The sequence below is a fragment of the Nycticebus coucang genome, chromosome 4 (assembly GCF_027406575.1).
Source record: "Nycticebus coucang isolate mNycCou1 chromosome 4, mNycCou1.pri, whole genome shotgun sequence".
Classification (NCBI taxonomy): Eukaryota; Metazoa; Chordata; class Mammalia; order Primates; family Lorisidae; genus Nycticebus; species Nycticebus coucang.
Genome location: NC_069783.1, coordinates 141577786 through 141591108, shown reverse-complemented (window position 1 = coordinate 141591108; position 13323 = coordinate 141577786). Strand labels below are relative to the sequence as shown.

Below are 13323 nucleotides of genomic sequence, written 5' to 3'. Positions count from 1 at the left end.
TTCTCTAAATTGTAATTAAAGCAGCATTCATATCAGTGAGGGACTTAAATTTATCCTGAAGGGATGATTATGTTGAGCTAAAGCTAAGTTTCAAAATTGAACTAGCTATTGGAATAGAAAGTTCAATGATGTTGTCACATGGTTATTCCTTTCTAAGAGTTGACAGGTCACTGGGTGGCAGTATTGTGTTCATATTTACAACTGTTCTTTGACAAATATGCATCCCTGATTTTGTTGGGCAGGAGAAGTAATAGAAAACAGGATATATATATATATTTTTTTTTTGTCATTCCTGCCCATAACCATACTTTAATCACCACAGGCAATGACTGAGATTCAAATTTTGCCTCAGAAAACAGATATGTAGCAGTAATGGAAAAAGTATCATCACACATAAAATTTGGAAAATGCAACATGAGATTTCTGAGTGCTTCAGAGAGAATTAACACTTACAAACCAGGAAAAAAATGAAAACAAACACAGCATCTGCTTCTCATCTGTAAGCACAGTCACAGCGGGGCAGCAGAGGCTGTGTGAACTGGAGAACCAGGAATTAAAAATTCCTACATCTAGACTCCTTGGTCACCAAAGCAAAGGTCTCAGAGAAAATTATGAGAAACGCATACTGAACAAAGTCCATGAAATCCACAAGGTTGTAAGACACTAAATCTTACTCCATGAATTTCAGAAATTTTTAAGGACAGTTCCGACATCATCTAGGGAATACTCCTGTGTAAATCTTCCACTTCCAGTGCCCACATTCTTTCATGGATGGGATTACCAGAAAGATCTGTCATCTTCACCGCCAGAAGGCACGGTTCAGGGCTGCAGGCTAGCACCACTCCCATTACCATCACATACTTTACTGGGGTGACGCAGGGCTGCCCACGCGCCACCGCTCCAGGCCGCGCACCAAGAAGGCCCCGCTCAGGTCCCACAGCCGGGCTTCTCCGTCGCCTGTTGCCACCACCGTGCCTTGGCATCCACACGGCCACCAGCTCCAGCCGTCCACGGCCCACTGCCGCCCGTGACAGCTGCCACGCGCCCGGGCCACCTTCTGTGCCGCGCCGCAGCTGCTCCGCCAGCACCTTTCAGCGGCGGTGACCGCAGCAACCACACGGCCGCTGAGCCACCACCGGAAAATGAGTCCGTAGCTGCAGCCATTCTGTCCTACCGCCGTTTTTTCCGAAAACATTGTTTTGAGACAGTCTCACTATGTCGCCCTCCCTATAGAGTGCTTTGGCGTCACAACTCACAGCAACCTCCAACTCTGGGTCTTAAGCGATTCTCTTGCCTCAGCCTCCCAAGTAGCTGGGACTACAGGCACCCACCACAACTCCCGGCTATTTTTTTGTTGTTGTAGTTGTCATTCTTTTAGCAGACCCGGACTGGATTTGAACCCGCCAGCCTCGGTGTATGTGGCTAGCACTGTAACCACTGTGCTATGGACGCCGAGGCACAGGATATTGTTTTTAATCAAAATTAGGAAATCATAGCTAAAATTTATCTAATTTCTCTGTTTTATAGGTTTGGAAACTAAAGTCCAAGTAGATAGTGACAATTTAGTAGTGTACAACTCATGAGGTCCATTGTTCTTTCCACTTGACCAATTACTTTTAGAGTCTTTTTGAGACAGAGACTCAAGCTGTGGCCCTAGGTAGAGTGCTGAGGCATCACAGTTCACAGCAACCTCCAACTCCTGGGCTCAAGTGATTCTCCTGCCTTCGTCTCCCAAGTAGGTGGGACTACAGGCGTCTGCCACAACACCCAGCTATTTTTTGGTTGCAGCCATCATTATTGTTTGGCGGGCTCAGGCTGGATTCAAACCCACCAGCTCAGGTGTATGTGGCTGGCGCCTTAGCTGCTTGAGCCACAGGCGCCGAGCCACTTTTAGAATCTTTTGCAGCAATACCTAAGATGTTATCTTTTTTTTTTTCTTTTGAGATAGGGTCTTGTCTGTCGCCAGCTTATACTACAGTGGCCTGATCATAGCTCACTGTAACCTCAAATTCCTGAGCTCAAGTTATCTTCCCACCTCTGCTTCCCAAATAGGTAGGACTACAAGTGTGCACCATCATGCCTGGCTAATTTTTAATTTTTTTGTAGAGATAAAGTCTTACTGTGTTGCCCAGGTTGGTCTCAAACTCCTGTCCTTATGATCCTCTGATCTTACCCTCTCATAGTGCTAGAATTATAGGTATGAACCACCATGCCTGACCTAGATTTCATTATATTTAGATTTCATTGAAATAATCTAAAGCAGTGGTTTTCAACCTGTAGGTTGCATCCCCTTTGTAACAATGAAAATACGTCACGGCATTAGGAAGGTTGAGAACCACTGATCTAAAGTATGGTTTAGGCCAGGCGTCCTCAAACTGTGGCCTGCAGGCCACATGAAGCGGTGTGAATTATATTTGTTCCCGTTTTGTTTTTTACTTCAAAATAAGATATGTGTAGTATGCATAGGATTTGTTCATAGTTTGTTTGTTTTTTTTAACTATAGTCTGGCCCTCCAATGGTCTGAGGGACAGTGAATTGGCCCCCTGTTTAAAAAGTTTGAGGACGCCTTGTTTAGGCAGTGTAACATTAAACTTTGGAGGAATAGAGTTTAGTGTTTTCAGTATGTATCAGTTTGGTTCAGATCTATTTCTGTCAATTTCCTGCTTCTTTGGGACTACCAAGTGGCAATTGAGAGATAAGGTAGACAAAATAAAATAGTATTCAGACTACAGCTCCAGCAAGACAGTGTTGTGATACTGTCTTTCAGCACCTGGTGGTAAACCAGTCTTCCTCTTCCTTGATGAACTTTATAAGTCACAAGACTAAAGATTCAATTCTTTGAAGGCAAGAAGATGCCTTAAAATAATCCTTGGAGTGGGCAGTATTATCTTCTGCCTAGAGTTTGGTTCCTATTGTCTCTGTTCCAGTAGCATATTTAGTAGAAAAGCAAGGAGGCAGGTATAGATTGATGTTAAAGGCCCAGAGAAATGGTGTGCAGGCATCTTGTCACCTGCATCTTTAATAACAATTATGAGACAGTCTGCTGTAATGGAAATCTTACTTTGGTGTTGCAGGAAGATCTCAATTTTTAGTCCTAACATTTCACTGAATACCAGGTGTTTTCTCAAGGCTGGGCACAATGCTTAGTAATTTTCATCCCATCTGTGCAGGAAATGGAAACCCTAATAATTTACACAGGCTACATGTGTCTTATCTTGTTAGTACAGCTGTTGCTTTCATGTAATGTCATTCAGTGTAAATGATGTGAGCATCAGCTTTCGGATGCTTATGCTGTTATGATAAAGGCTAACAGGCATTTGTATTTTACCTTTGTTCATATAATTCCTAAATGGATTCTTCGCCCTTAAGTTTTCAGTTACAAACAGGTGAGATAAGGTTTCAATCTTGGGGACAGCTGAAGATGGTCTTTACATTTACAGTACAGAAACCCAGAGCCTAAGCAGGCTTGGATTGCTGAGCACTAGAATTGGGCTCTGGCTTCAATGACCAGGTCTTAGGCTACTTACCTTCAAGTATGCTTATGGACATACCTCACCACACCAAGCTCATTTCCTTATCTTGGCTGAAACTATAGCTGGTTTTGCCTTGCTGCTTGCAGTTCTCTGAATCCTGCCCCCTTTTGTCTACTCATTCACTTGGACTTCTGCACAGGTGGTGTTCATAAATTTGGAACGTACCATTTAAATGCTACATTGGCAATCCACCAGCCTCAGCTTCCCAGAGCGTAAGCCACCTCGCCCAGCCAAGAGATTCATGATGTGACATCTTCCTTTAAACATAACATGGCATAGCAAAAGGGTTAGGGTTCTGATTCTGCCACTTAATAGTTGTGGTGCGTACTAGCCAATTGTGGTAAAGAAATTGTCTCAGAAAGATAGTTCTTGCTGAAACTGTAGATTATATCACTTATGGCAGGCAGTAATTAAAGTGGAAAAGCCTTCAGCCACTTTTGGCGTGCTTGGCTGGGCATGATGATTCACACCTGTAATCCTAGCACTCTGAGAGGCCAAGTAAATTGCTGGAGCTCAGGAGTTTGAGTCCAATCAGCCTGAGAAAAAGCAAGACCCCCCTTCTCTAAAAAAAAAAAAATTGGGGGGTGGAGACAGTCTCAATATGTAGCTCCCAGTAGAATGTCATAGCGTCACAGCTCATAACAACCTCAAACTCTTGGGCTTAAGCGATTGTCTTGCCTCAGCCTCCCAAGTAGCTGGGACTACAGGCCCCCACCACAACACCCAGATTTTTTTTGGTTGTAGTTGGCCTGGGCTGGATTTGAACCCACCAGGCTCTGGTGTATGTGGCTGGTGCCCTAGCCACTGAGCTATAGGCACGGAACCAAAAAAAAATTTTTTTTTTTGTAGAGACAGTCTCACTGTACCGCCCTCGGGTAGAGTGCCGTGGCGTCACACGGCTCACAGCAACCTTTAACTCTTGGGCTTAAGCGATTCTGTTGCCTCAGCCTCCCGAGCAGCTGGGACTACAGGTGCGCGCCACAACGCCCGGCTATTTTTCTGTTGCAGTTTGGCCAAGGCTGGGTTTGAACCCGCCACCCTCGGCCTATGGGGCCGGCACCCTACACATTGAGCCACAGGCGCCGCCCCAAAAAAAATTTTTTTTACTGAAAGAAAAAAAAAAAAAGTTTTGTTTTTTTGTTTGTTTTTTTTTTAGTGTTGTGGCTGGAGCCTATAGTCCCAGCTACTCTGGGTAGCTGAGGCAAGACACTGTCTCAAAAAAGTGGCATACCCATACAGAAAGGAAAAAAATGTGGCATGCTCAGTTGTTGGGTAAATTACCTCCATAGCAAACTCAAACATCTAGAGCAGTGGTTCTCAACCTTCCTAATGCAACAATGTATTTTCATTGTTACAAAGGAGTCATGACCCACAGGTTGAGAACCGCTGAGGGAGAAAGTCAGGCTCATAGCCCTAGAAGAAATCAAAGAACAGGAATGTTGCATTGCACTTTTTAATTGCATGGGTAGTTTTAAATAAATGAAGAAAGCACCTTCAGAAGATACACTAGCAGGAAAAGATTCCATCAAGCATTTACGTGGTCAATTTCCATAATTTTACAAAAGATTCTTAATCTTTACTTGAATTGTACATGAGAGAAGAAGAGCCCCCCCTCAGGTGTTCTCTCTGCTTGCAGTAACAAACTAAAGGACCTAAAATTGGAGGCAAGCCTGGGATGCCAAGAAAGGTGAAGAGAAATGATAAAAGGTCCTTTGTAAATTCTACGTCTACTTTAAGACACTTGTGCAATGACCCTTATGAAAGTACTTAAGGGCAAACTACCACCCTTAAAAAGTACAACCTCAAAAGCTGTAGCTCATTTATAACAGTATGTCTGAATACTCTGTACTGCCTGATGTCAAAAGACAATACTTGGGTCATCTGTAAAGTTTGAACAAATACTACAGCAGAATGCTCTAGGACTGGACACTCTCTATTTTGGCTTTTTGAATGAAGCACAAATGGGCTTCTCTGCTAACCTCCAGGCAGTGTAATAGTAAAGAAAAAGGGCAACAGTATTGGATCATTCCTTAAACACTAATCAGCTGGGGAAAGAGTTCATTGGCAAAAGTGTCCTCCCAAGAATGGTTTACACCAAGCGGAGAGGACATGTCACTGAAGGGGGAAGGGGAACCCTCATATCCACAGTCACTATAAGCATCCAGTAGGCAGGAAGATGTTCTCAGGCAGTGGCTGGATGAAAGTAGATTTGAGATACCCAGCTCTGGAATGAAGTCATCTTCTACAGGTTCTTCCTTCACTGAGACAATGAATTCAGGGTGATCATTCTCTGAGGGGGTAGGAGGTGCTTCCTCGATTTTCACTACCACATTAGCTTGGCTCTCTGTCTCAGAAGGTATCTCTAAGACTAAGGGCTTGGTATATATGTGGTCAAAACGAATTAGTTCATTAATGGCTTCCAGCTTGGCTGATGACGTCCCCATTGACAGAGAAAGGGAGGCTGGTAAGGAACTAGGTCCTTCTGGGTAGACCTCTGGGAGCTCCTCCAGGCTGGTAGACTCTGGGGAAGGACATTTGAAGAACATGACTGGGTCCAGGTTGTCCAGAATGCCCAACAGGATATCAGACTGCAAGAGGCAAAAATAAAATGGAGGACAACTGTTAATACATTTGAGGCTTGGCACCTGTAGTTCAGCAGCTAGGGCACTGGCCACATTCACCAGTGCTGGCAGGTTCAGACCCAGCTGAGGCCTGCTAATCAACAATGACAACTACAGCAAAAAAACAGCTGGGCATTGTGGTGGGTGCCTGTAGTCCCAGTTACTTGGGAGGCTAAGGCAAGAGAATCGCTTAAGCCCAAGAGTTTGAGGTTGCTGTGAGCTGTGACACCACAGCACTCTACCGAGGGCAACACAGTGAGACTGTCTCAAAAAAAAAAAAAAAAAAAAAAGTACATTTGAAAGGCTGGGTGTGGTAGTTCACACCTATAATCCTAGCACTTTGGGAGGCCAAGGAGAGAAGATCCCTTGAGGCCAGGAGTTCAAGACCAACTGTAGCAATATAGCAAGACCCTGTTGCTACAAAAATTAAGAAGAAAAATTAGCCAGGCATGGTGGTACACATCTGTACTCAGGAAGCTAAAACTAGAGGATGGCTTGAGCGCAAGCATGCGACAATGCAGTGAGCTATGATGATGCTATTGTACTCTAACCTGGGCAACAGAGTGAGACACTCTCAAAAAAATAAATAAATCAAAAGGATACACTTGAAGAGTCTACCTAGAACACTTAAGCATTATGCTGTAAGATGGCCTCACAATCCACAGACCCATTTGTCTCCACCTCATTCCATGTCCTAAATCACCTAGAAAGGTAGTCAACATTCATCTCTAATTACACGAAAATTAACTTCTGTCCTCACCTGTCTGGTTAGGGACATCAGGCATCAAATAGATGGAAGTTGTATGTATAGCTCTTTAGTAAGTCAAAATGATTCTTACCTCTGAGTCTGAAGAGTCAACACCATCAGAATCCATGGGGAGATGTTCTGGAGGGGTGACAACTGGGCCTGCACCTGCTGCAGAGGTGCACGTAGTCTGAGTGCTGCGGACTCAGCAGACCCGGCCACTGGCCTCACTCCATTCCCCTGGTAGGAAATATCAAAGTGGGAATATCAAAGCTGCAAGTCCAAGGAGGCTTGCCAGACAGCCGTGATTATCAACTTAAAATAAAAACTATTTAAAACTTTACAGCCACTTTTTAAAATATAAACATGCAGAAATTTAGAGCCATTCTTAATTATATTAAGTCTTCAAAGGATGAAAAAAGAAAAAAGACTACTAACTTGTGATTTTCTGTACAAATGAAATATTTTTTTTTCCCAAGCAAAGGTTCAGACAGAACTGACAATTATATTCTCAATAATGTTCATAAGTGATAAAGTTGTATAGCTATTTAGGCCTAGAATCTTTTTGAATTATTCCTTCACGGAATAAAACTACCCTATTGTTAATCTCAGAGCCCTTATGTGTTGTTATCGAATTTGCTATAATGCATAGTATCAAACCCATGTATCACCCTTCTATTATCAGAGAAGTATCGCTATCACAATGAATTCTTTCCTTATTCATTTTTTTTTTTTTTGTAGAGACAGAGTCTCACTTTATACCCCTCGGTAGAGTGCCATGGCATCACACAGCTCACAGCAACCTCTAACTCCTGGGCTTAAGCGATTCTCTTGCCTCAGCCTCCGGAGTAGCTGGGACTACAGGCGCCTGCCACAATGCCCGGCTATTTTTTAGTTGCAGTTCAGCTGGGGCCGGGTTTGAACCCGCCACCCTTGGTATATGGGGCTGGCGCCTTACCGACTGAGCCACAGGCGCCGCCCTCTTTCCTTATTCATATTCATCAAAGGACTACTATAATTTTAGTAGCAAACTCTGATTTGACTGGCTTTCTTAGTCTGGTTTTCTTTTCCTTTTTTTTTTCTTTTAGAGACAGAGTTTCATTTTGTCACCCTCAGTAGAGTGCTATGGCGTCACAGCTCACAGCAACCTCCAGCTCTTGGGCTTAGGCCATTCTCTTGCATCAGCCTCCCAAGTAGCTGGGACTACAGGTGCCCGCCACAACGCCCGGCTAATTTTTTGCAGTTTGGCTGGGGCCGGGTTTGAACTCCCCACCCTCGATATATGGGGCCAGCACCCTACTCACTGAGCCACAGGCATCACCCAGAACTTGTTTTAATTATTATAACTTAGTATTATTTACTACAACAATTTTGATCAGAAATCCACGTCTGAGAGGGGAAGAGGGAAAGACTGGGGGGTGGGGAGAGAGCCTCCACCCGGAACTTGTTTTAACTATTATAACTTAGTATTATTCACTACAACACTTTTGATTAGAAATCCACATCTGAGGGGGGAAGAGGGAAAGAATGAGTGCTCCCACCTAATGGGCACAATGTAAGGGTATATGGCACACCTCCTGCATATAGGAGACAACTATAACAGGGACCTTACCTAACAAATGCAAACACTGTAACCTAATCATTTGTACCCTCACATTAATTTGAAATAAAAGTAAATAAAAAGAAGTCCAAGTCTGTAAACATAATCACTGGATCATGTCACTTGCAGCACCAAATAAAAGAGATAATTTACCTTGGCTTCTGTCTCCTCTTTAGTAACCAGGGCATCCATTCCCAAGCGCTGTCTTAACTCCTGATTCTCAACTACAAGGCCATGAGTTTTCTCTCTTAAAAGCTGATTTTCTAGTAAAAGTTTTTGGTTCTGGAAGATAATTCATAGGAAGCTATTAAAACATCTAATTCTTTCACTTAAGAATCACTTGAATTCCCTGTAGTTTAGTGGTTGGGGAAAAATTTATTTGATGAAGTTTCACTACAATTGGTTTCCTTTCATTATTGAGCTTTTAGAAAAGGATATGTTTATGCAGTTCATAACCAGTATTAGAAGGCTGGGCCATAATTATGAAAAATAAACTATTTAAGAAGTGCCATTTCATGGAGTCAAGAATAACACAATGCCTCTGACTACTAATACAGAATTCAGAAAAGGGTGATGTGTGGCTTTAGTTTAGACACGATGTTTTCAAAAACTATCTTGAACTGGTAGGTACAATACTGGTGGACTATAAAAACCAAAATAAGGGCGGCTCCTGTGGCTCAAGGAATAGGGTGCCGGTCCCATATGCCCGAGGTGGTGGGTTCAAACCCAGCCCCGGCCAAAAAATAAAAATAAATAAAAATAAAAACCAAAATAAAATTTTTAAAAACCCTGCTCTGGAATTACTGTTTCTTCTTCTTTTTTTTAAAAATGGCACTGAGAGGAAGGAGGGAATCTAGGGAAGACAATAAAAACGATTCATGTTTCCTTTAAGAACCAGGTAATGACTTAAAACTTTGTTTTCTGGGTTGAGTGCCATGGTACAAACCTCACAGCAACTCAAACTCTTGCCTCATTCTCCTAAGTAGCTGGAACTACAGGCTGGCCATAATGCCTGGCTGGTTTTTCCATTTTTAGTAGAGACAGGGTCTCACTCTTGCTCAGGCTTGTCTCAAACTCCTGAGCTCAGGTGATCCACCTACCTCTCCTCAGCCTTCCAGAGTGTTAGGATTACAGGCATCAGCCACCATGCCCAGCCATGATTCAAACAGTATAGATAATCCTTATATATTAAAGATGTGTAAATGACAACCATTTAAGATTAGGTAACAGATGGACTCTAGAAGGAAAGGAACCTTTGGTGAACTTTTGGTCAAACCAGGAAGAACGTAAAGTTTAAGCAATGATTTTCTATTTTCTATCTGGCTCTTAGCCCAGGCTTGCTAAACATTATTGAATTCACCAACTGTGAGATCTAGCACCAAATACCAAAGGATCAATCACTTCTCTCAAGCTTCACTACTTTTCCAACTACTTAGTTGGTAAGTAGATTGGTTTAATATTTTAATCACATAATCAATTGTATTCTAACAGGGTCTCAAACAACTTGGGATGGGCATCAAATACCAGAACATTCACAAAGGAAAGATACACAACTGAAAAAGTTTAGCGTTAAGTAGTTAGTTTTACCTCTTCTTCCAAATCTACGACTTGTTGTTCCAGCTCACTCATTCGAGCTTTCTTTCGATCTCTGGCAGTCTGAGCTGCTACTCTGTTTTTCAGTTTCCTGAGAAGGAACATACCATACTGAGTCATCTCAAATCTTATTTATATCTTATTTGAAAATGTGACCGGCTGGTGCTTTAATTTTAATTTACGGTACAAGATAGACTAATAAAAAATACAGTTCAGGCTCCTCCCCTCGATAAAATAAAAAACAGTCTTCTGTCAATCCAGCTTGAAGACCTGCTTTATTCTCTCCCATATTGCATCACCCACCTCAGTCTCATCCCAACCTCAGCAGGAGGGCTGAACACAAACACTACTCATCTTGCATCATAAGAAACTTTCCTCTTCCCCCTTATACTCTCCCACTGTTTCTTCACTTCAGTTCTTCCAACCTGGACTGATAAATCTAGTTGGAAGCTGCAATCCTGCTTTAACATAAATCCTCCCTCCCCAAACCTGTTTAGAACACACAGAGGCTTTTCGCCCTAGTGTTGAGATCCCAGTGTTGATGATTTTGCTCAAGGAGACTCAATAAATCACAAAAGACACAATGATCACAAAAGAATGAACATTTCCAGAGGACATTAACTACATGTCTCAATCTTCCCAAAGACCTCCAGAAGTAGGTACCATTTTAAGAACGCAGAGACTGAGCCTGACCAGTGAGTCTTACAGAGCTCCCAGCCTTTTCTTTTCTTTTTTCTTTTTTTTGGTTTTTGGCCAGGGCTGGGTTTGAACCCGCCACCTCTGGCATATGGGACGGGCGCCCTACTCCTTGAGCCACAGGCGCCGCCCAAGAGCTCCCAGCCTTTTCAACAGCTCTGTCATTTCAGCTTCAGACCCCATACTCCTCAAAAAAAAAAAAAAAAAAAAAAGTCAATCAAGAAAAGGCTAATCTTACAGCCCGAGATCAGAGAGGATTAGCCACCGGTCTGTGGTCACACAGCAAGAGGGCCTGAAGCCCAGCTGTCCGCCTCCCCAGCTCTAGTCACCTCTAACGAGGCAGGAGGAAAGCAAAGGGAAAAGGCCTGGGCGGCCCTGGATTCCACCCAGCACGGCAGATCCGGTCAGCGAGGTTTCCTGCCCCGCCCCACGCCACGCTGGCACCGCACTGGCCAGGCCAAAAGTGCTTTTCAGCGCCAGACCCCCGCTTCCAACCCCAGCCCAAGCTTCAGATCCGACCCCCAACTCTGGCCCCTTGCCCACCTCCTCAGCGCCTTCTCTTCGGGGCTCAGATGCGTGAGGCGCTGTCTCTTGCGCGCCTGGGGCGGCCCTCCGCCCACAGCCTCCGGGCTGGCCCCTCTCTGGGCCGGCACCATGAGCGGCAGGGCCCGGCCGACCGGGGCTCCGGCAGCGGCGGTGGCGGGCTGGCCGGACAAAAGTAGTACTTTGGGGGCCCCGTCGGCCGGGCCCGGCGCGGCTGCCACCACCACCATGGCCGGAGACTGTCTACGCCGCTGCTGGCCGCCGCTGCCAAGAGGCCAGCTCGGCCGCGCGGGGCCTTTCTACGGTCGTGGCCCTCCGCGGTTGGCCAGCGCCGTGTGATGCCCGGCTGATCTCGGCGCCCATTGGTCCGACCGTCACGGTGGGGGTGTGGCCTAGGACGCCCGCGTGGAGGCGCCTTCCTGGACTGAGGAGACCCGGGAGCTTTGCGCTGGGAGTCTGTGTGAGGCGTGGGGACCTCTGGGCCGTACGGGAGGAGCCCGGGAGGAGGACCGAGCCAAGCAGAGAGTTTCCTCAACTAACGGATTTTTCCTCCTTAGGCTGACTCTTTTTCACCCGGAATGACAGAATTTAATTCCAAACCGATTTCCACACTGACGAGTTTTTGCGAGAACTGGTACATGATTACCTCAGCCTGGCAACATTTTCTCTCGGCGGTCACTTCGGGCCAAGATTGGAGCGGAAAACCGAGATAGAAGGCAAATCTGTCCTTGGGATACAAAAAAGCTTGGAAAGCAATTCTGCGAAATACGAGTCTTTAGGATATGAGATCTCTCTTTGTAAAACTACGTTTAGCAATAGCCAAAGCACAGTAGGTGTTCTGTCCTGGTGATGGGAATACACGTTTAGTTTTTGCATTTATGCACTTTGTTCTGTGTGCGTGTATTATCATTATTGTTATTTTAATGGAAAGTGTCGCGTGTACAAACGTAGACCCAGAGGTTTTACAGCTTGGCCTTTGTGGTGCAAGAAGGACCAGGCGCTCCTCAGCTCCTCCCTCCTCGCAGGAAGAGGCCTCCAAACATCAACAGGAAGCAGTTCAGAGACATGCATAACCATATGGAGACCTGGGGAAACGCTTTTATTTTATTACTATTATTATTATTAGTTTTTTTTAATTTTTTGGTTCTATGTGAAGTTGAAAAAAACATGTTCACTTTTTTGAGGCAGATTACAAAATATTAAATTCCCGAGAATTACAAAGCAGTACTTTCTTTAACAAATAGTGCTTCCTTATCTGTGCTCAGCACTATTCAGCTTGTAAGAATGCAAAGATTAGTAAGATTGAAGATAGCAGATTTCTAAGTACTTCTTCAGTGTTAAGTCAGATTAGCTGATCAATTATGTATTTTTGAGGGGAAGGAACAAGACGGGGGGAAAAAAGATCTAAAAGCAATTACTTCTCTTGATACTAGGTCCTTTAAAGGGACACAGTTTCACATTTTCCCAGGACCATGAGTCTCCTAATATGTGTTTTCTTTCTCCACCTTGGCAGAGAGAAATCAACCACTATTTATTTAAATCCACCTAGCCCTACTCAGGGCAACCTGAGCACAGGATGTTTCTGAGAGCTGGAAAAGAGGTGGGAGTGATCAGAGTTTCTACAGGACAAAGTAACTTACCTCCTTTTTAATTCTCATTAGCTTGGGATACCTGGGTGCTCATGTTCCTCCAGATATGGGAAGATGCACTCCTGGCCTCTGGGACCGTTTGGGAGGTATCTTTTTGTTGAAACCTACCGGTTTATATCAAAGACCTTGGAAAGCTGTAAGAGGCTCAGAAAAGTCATCACTATCATGCAACCTTTTGTTAATTAAGCTAACGTAATTAATGCCAAGAGAATGGTACCGTGTGAGAAATCCCAGAGAAATTCAAACCATGTAGGCAAAAAAGGAAATACCTGAGGCCCCTTGTAGTATAGCTGGCTATGAATGAGTAGCTATATGGAGTTGGCACAATGTGCTGGGACAGAGG

General features: G+C 44.2%; 1 protein-coding gene and 1 pseudogene across 1 annotated transcript; both read right to left on the bottom strand.

Annotated features, from left to right (window-relative positions):
• Positions 1-93: 93 nt before the first annotated feature.
• Positions 94-4378, bottom strand: LOC128583225 (recQ-mediated genome instability protein 2-like; annotated as a pseudogene).
• Positions 4379-4972: 594 nt separating this feature from the next.
• On the bottom strand, positions 4973-11627 carry XBP1 (X-box binding protein 1). Its single transcript, XM_053587308.1, is given in 6 exon segments — positions 4973-6121; positions 6994-7101; positions 7104-7139; positions 8653-8781; positions 10087-10183; positions 11332-11627. Coding segments are annotated over 6 exon segments (1158 nt in total). The 5' UTR covers positions 11562-11627; the 3' UTR covers positions 4973-5563.
• Positions 11628-13323: the final 1696 nt, after the last annotated feature.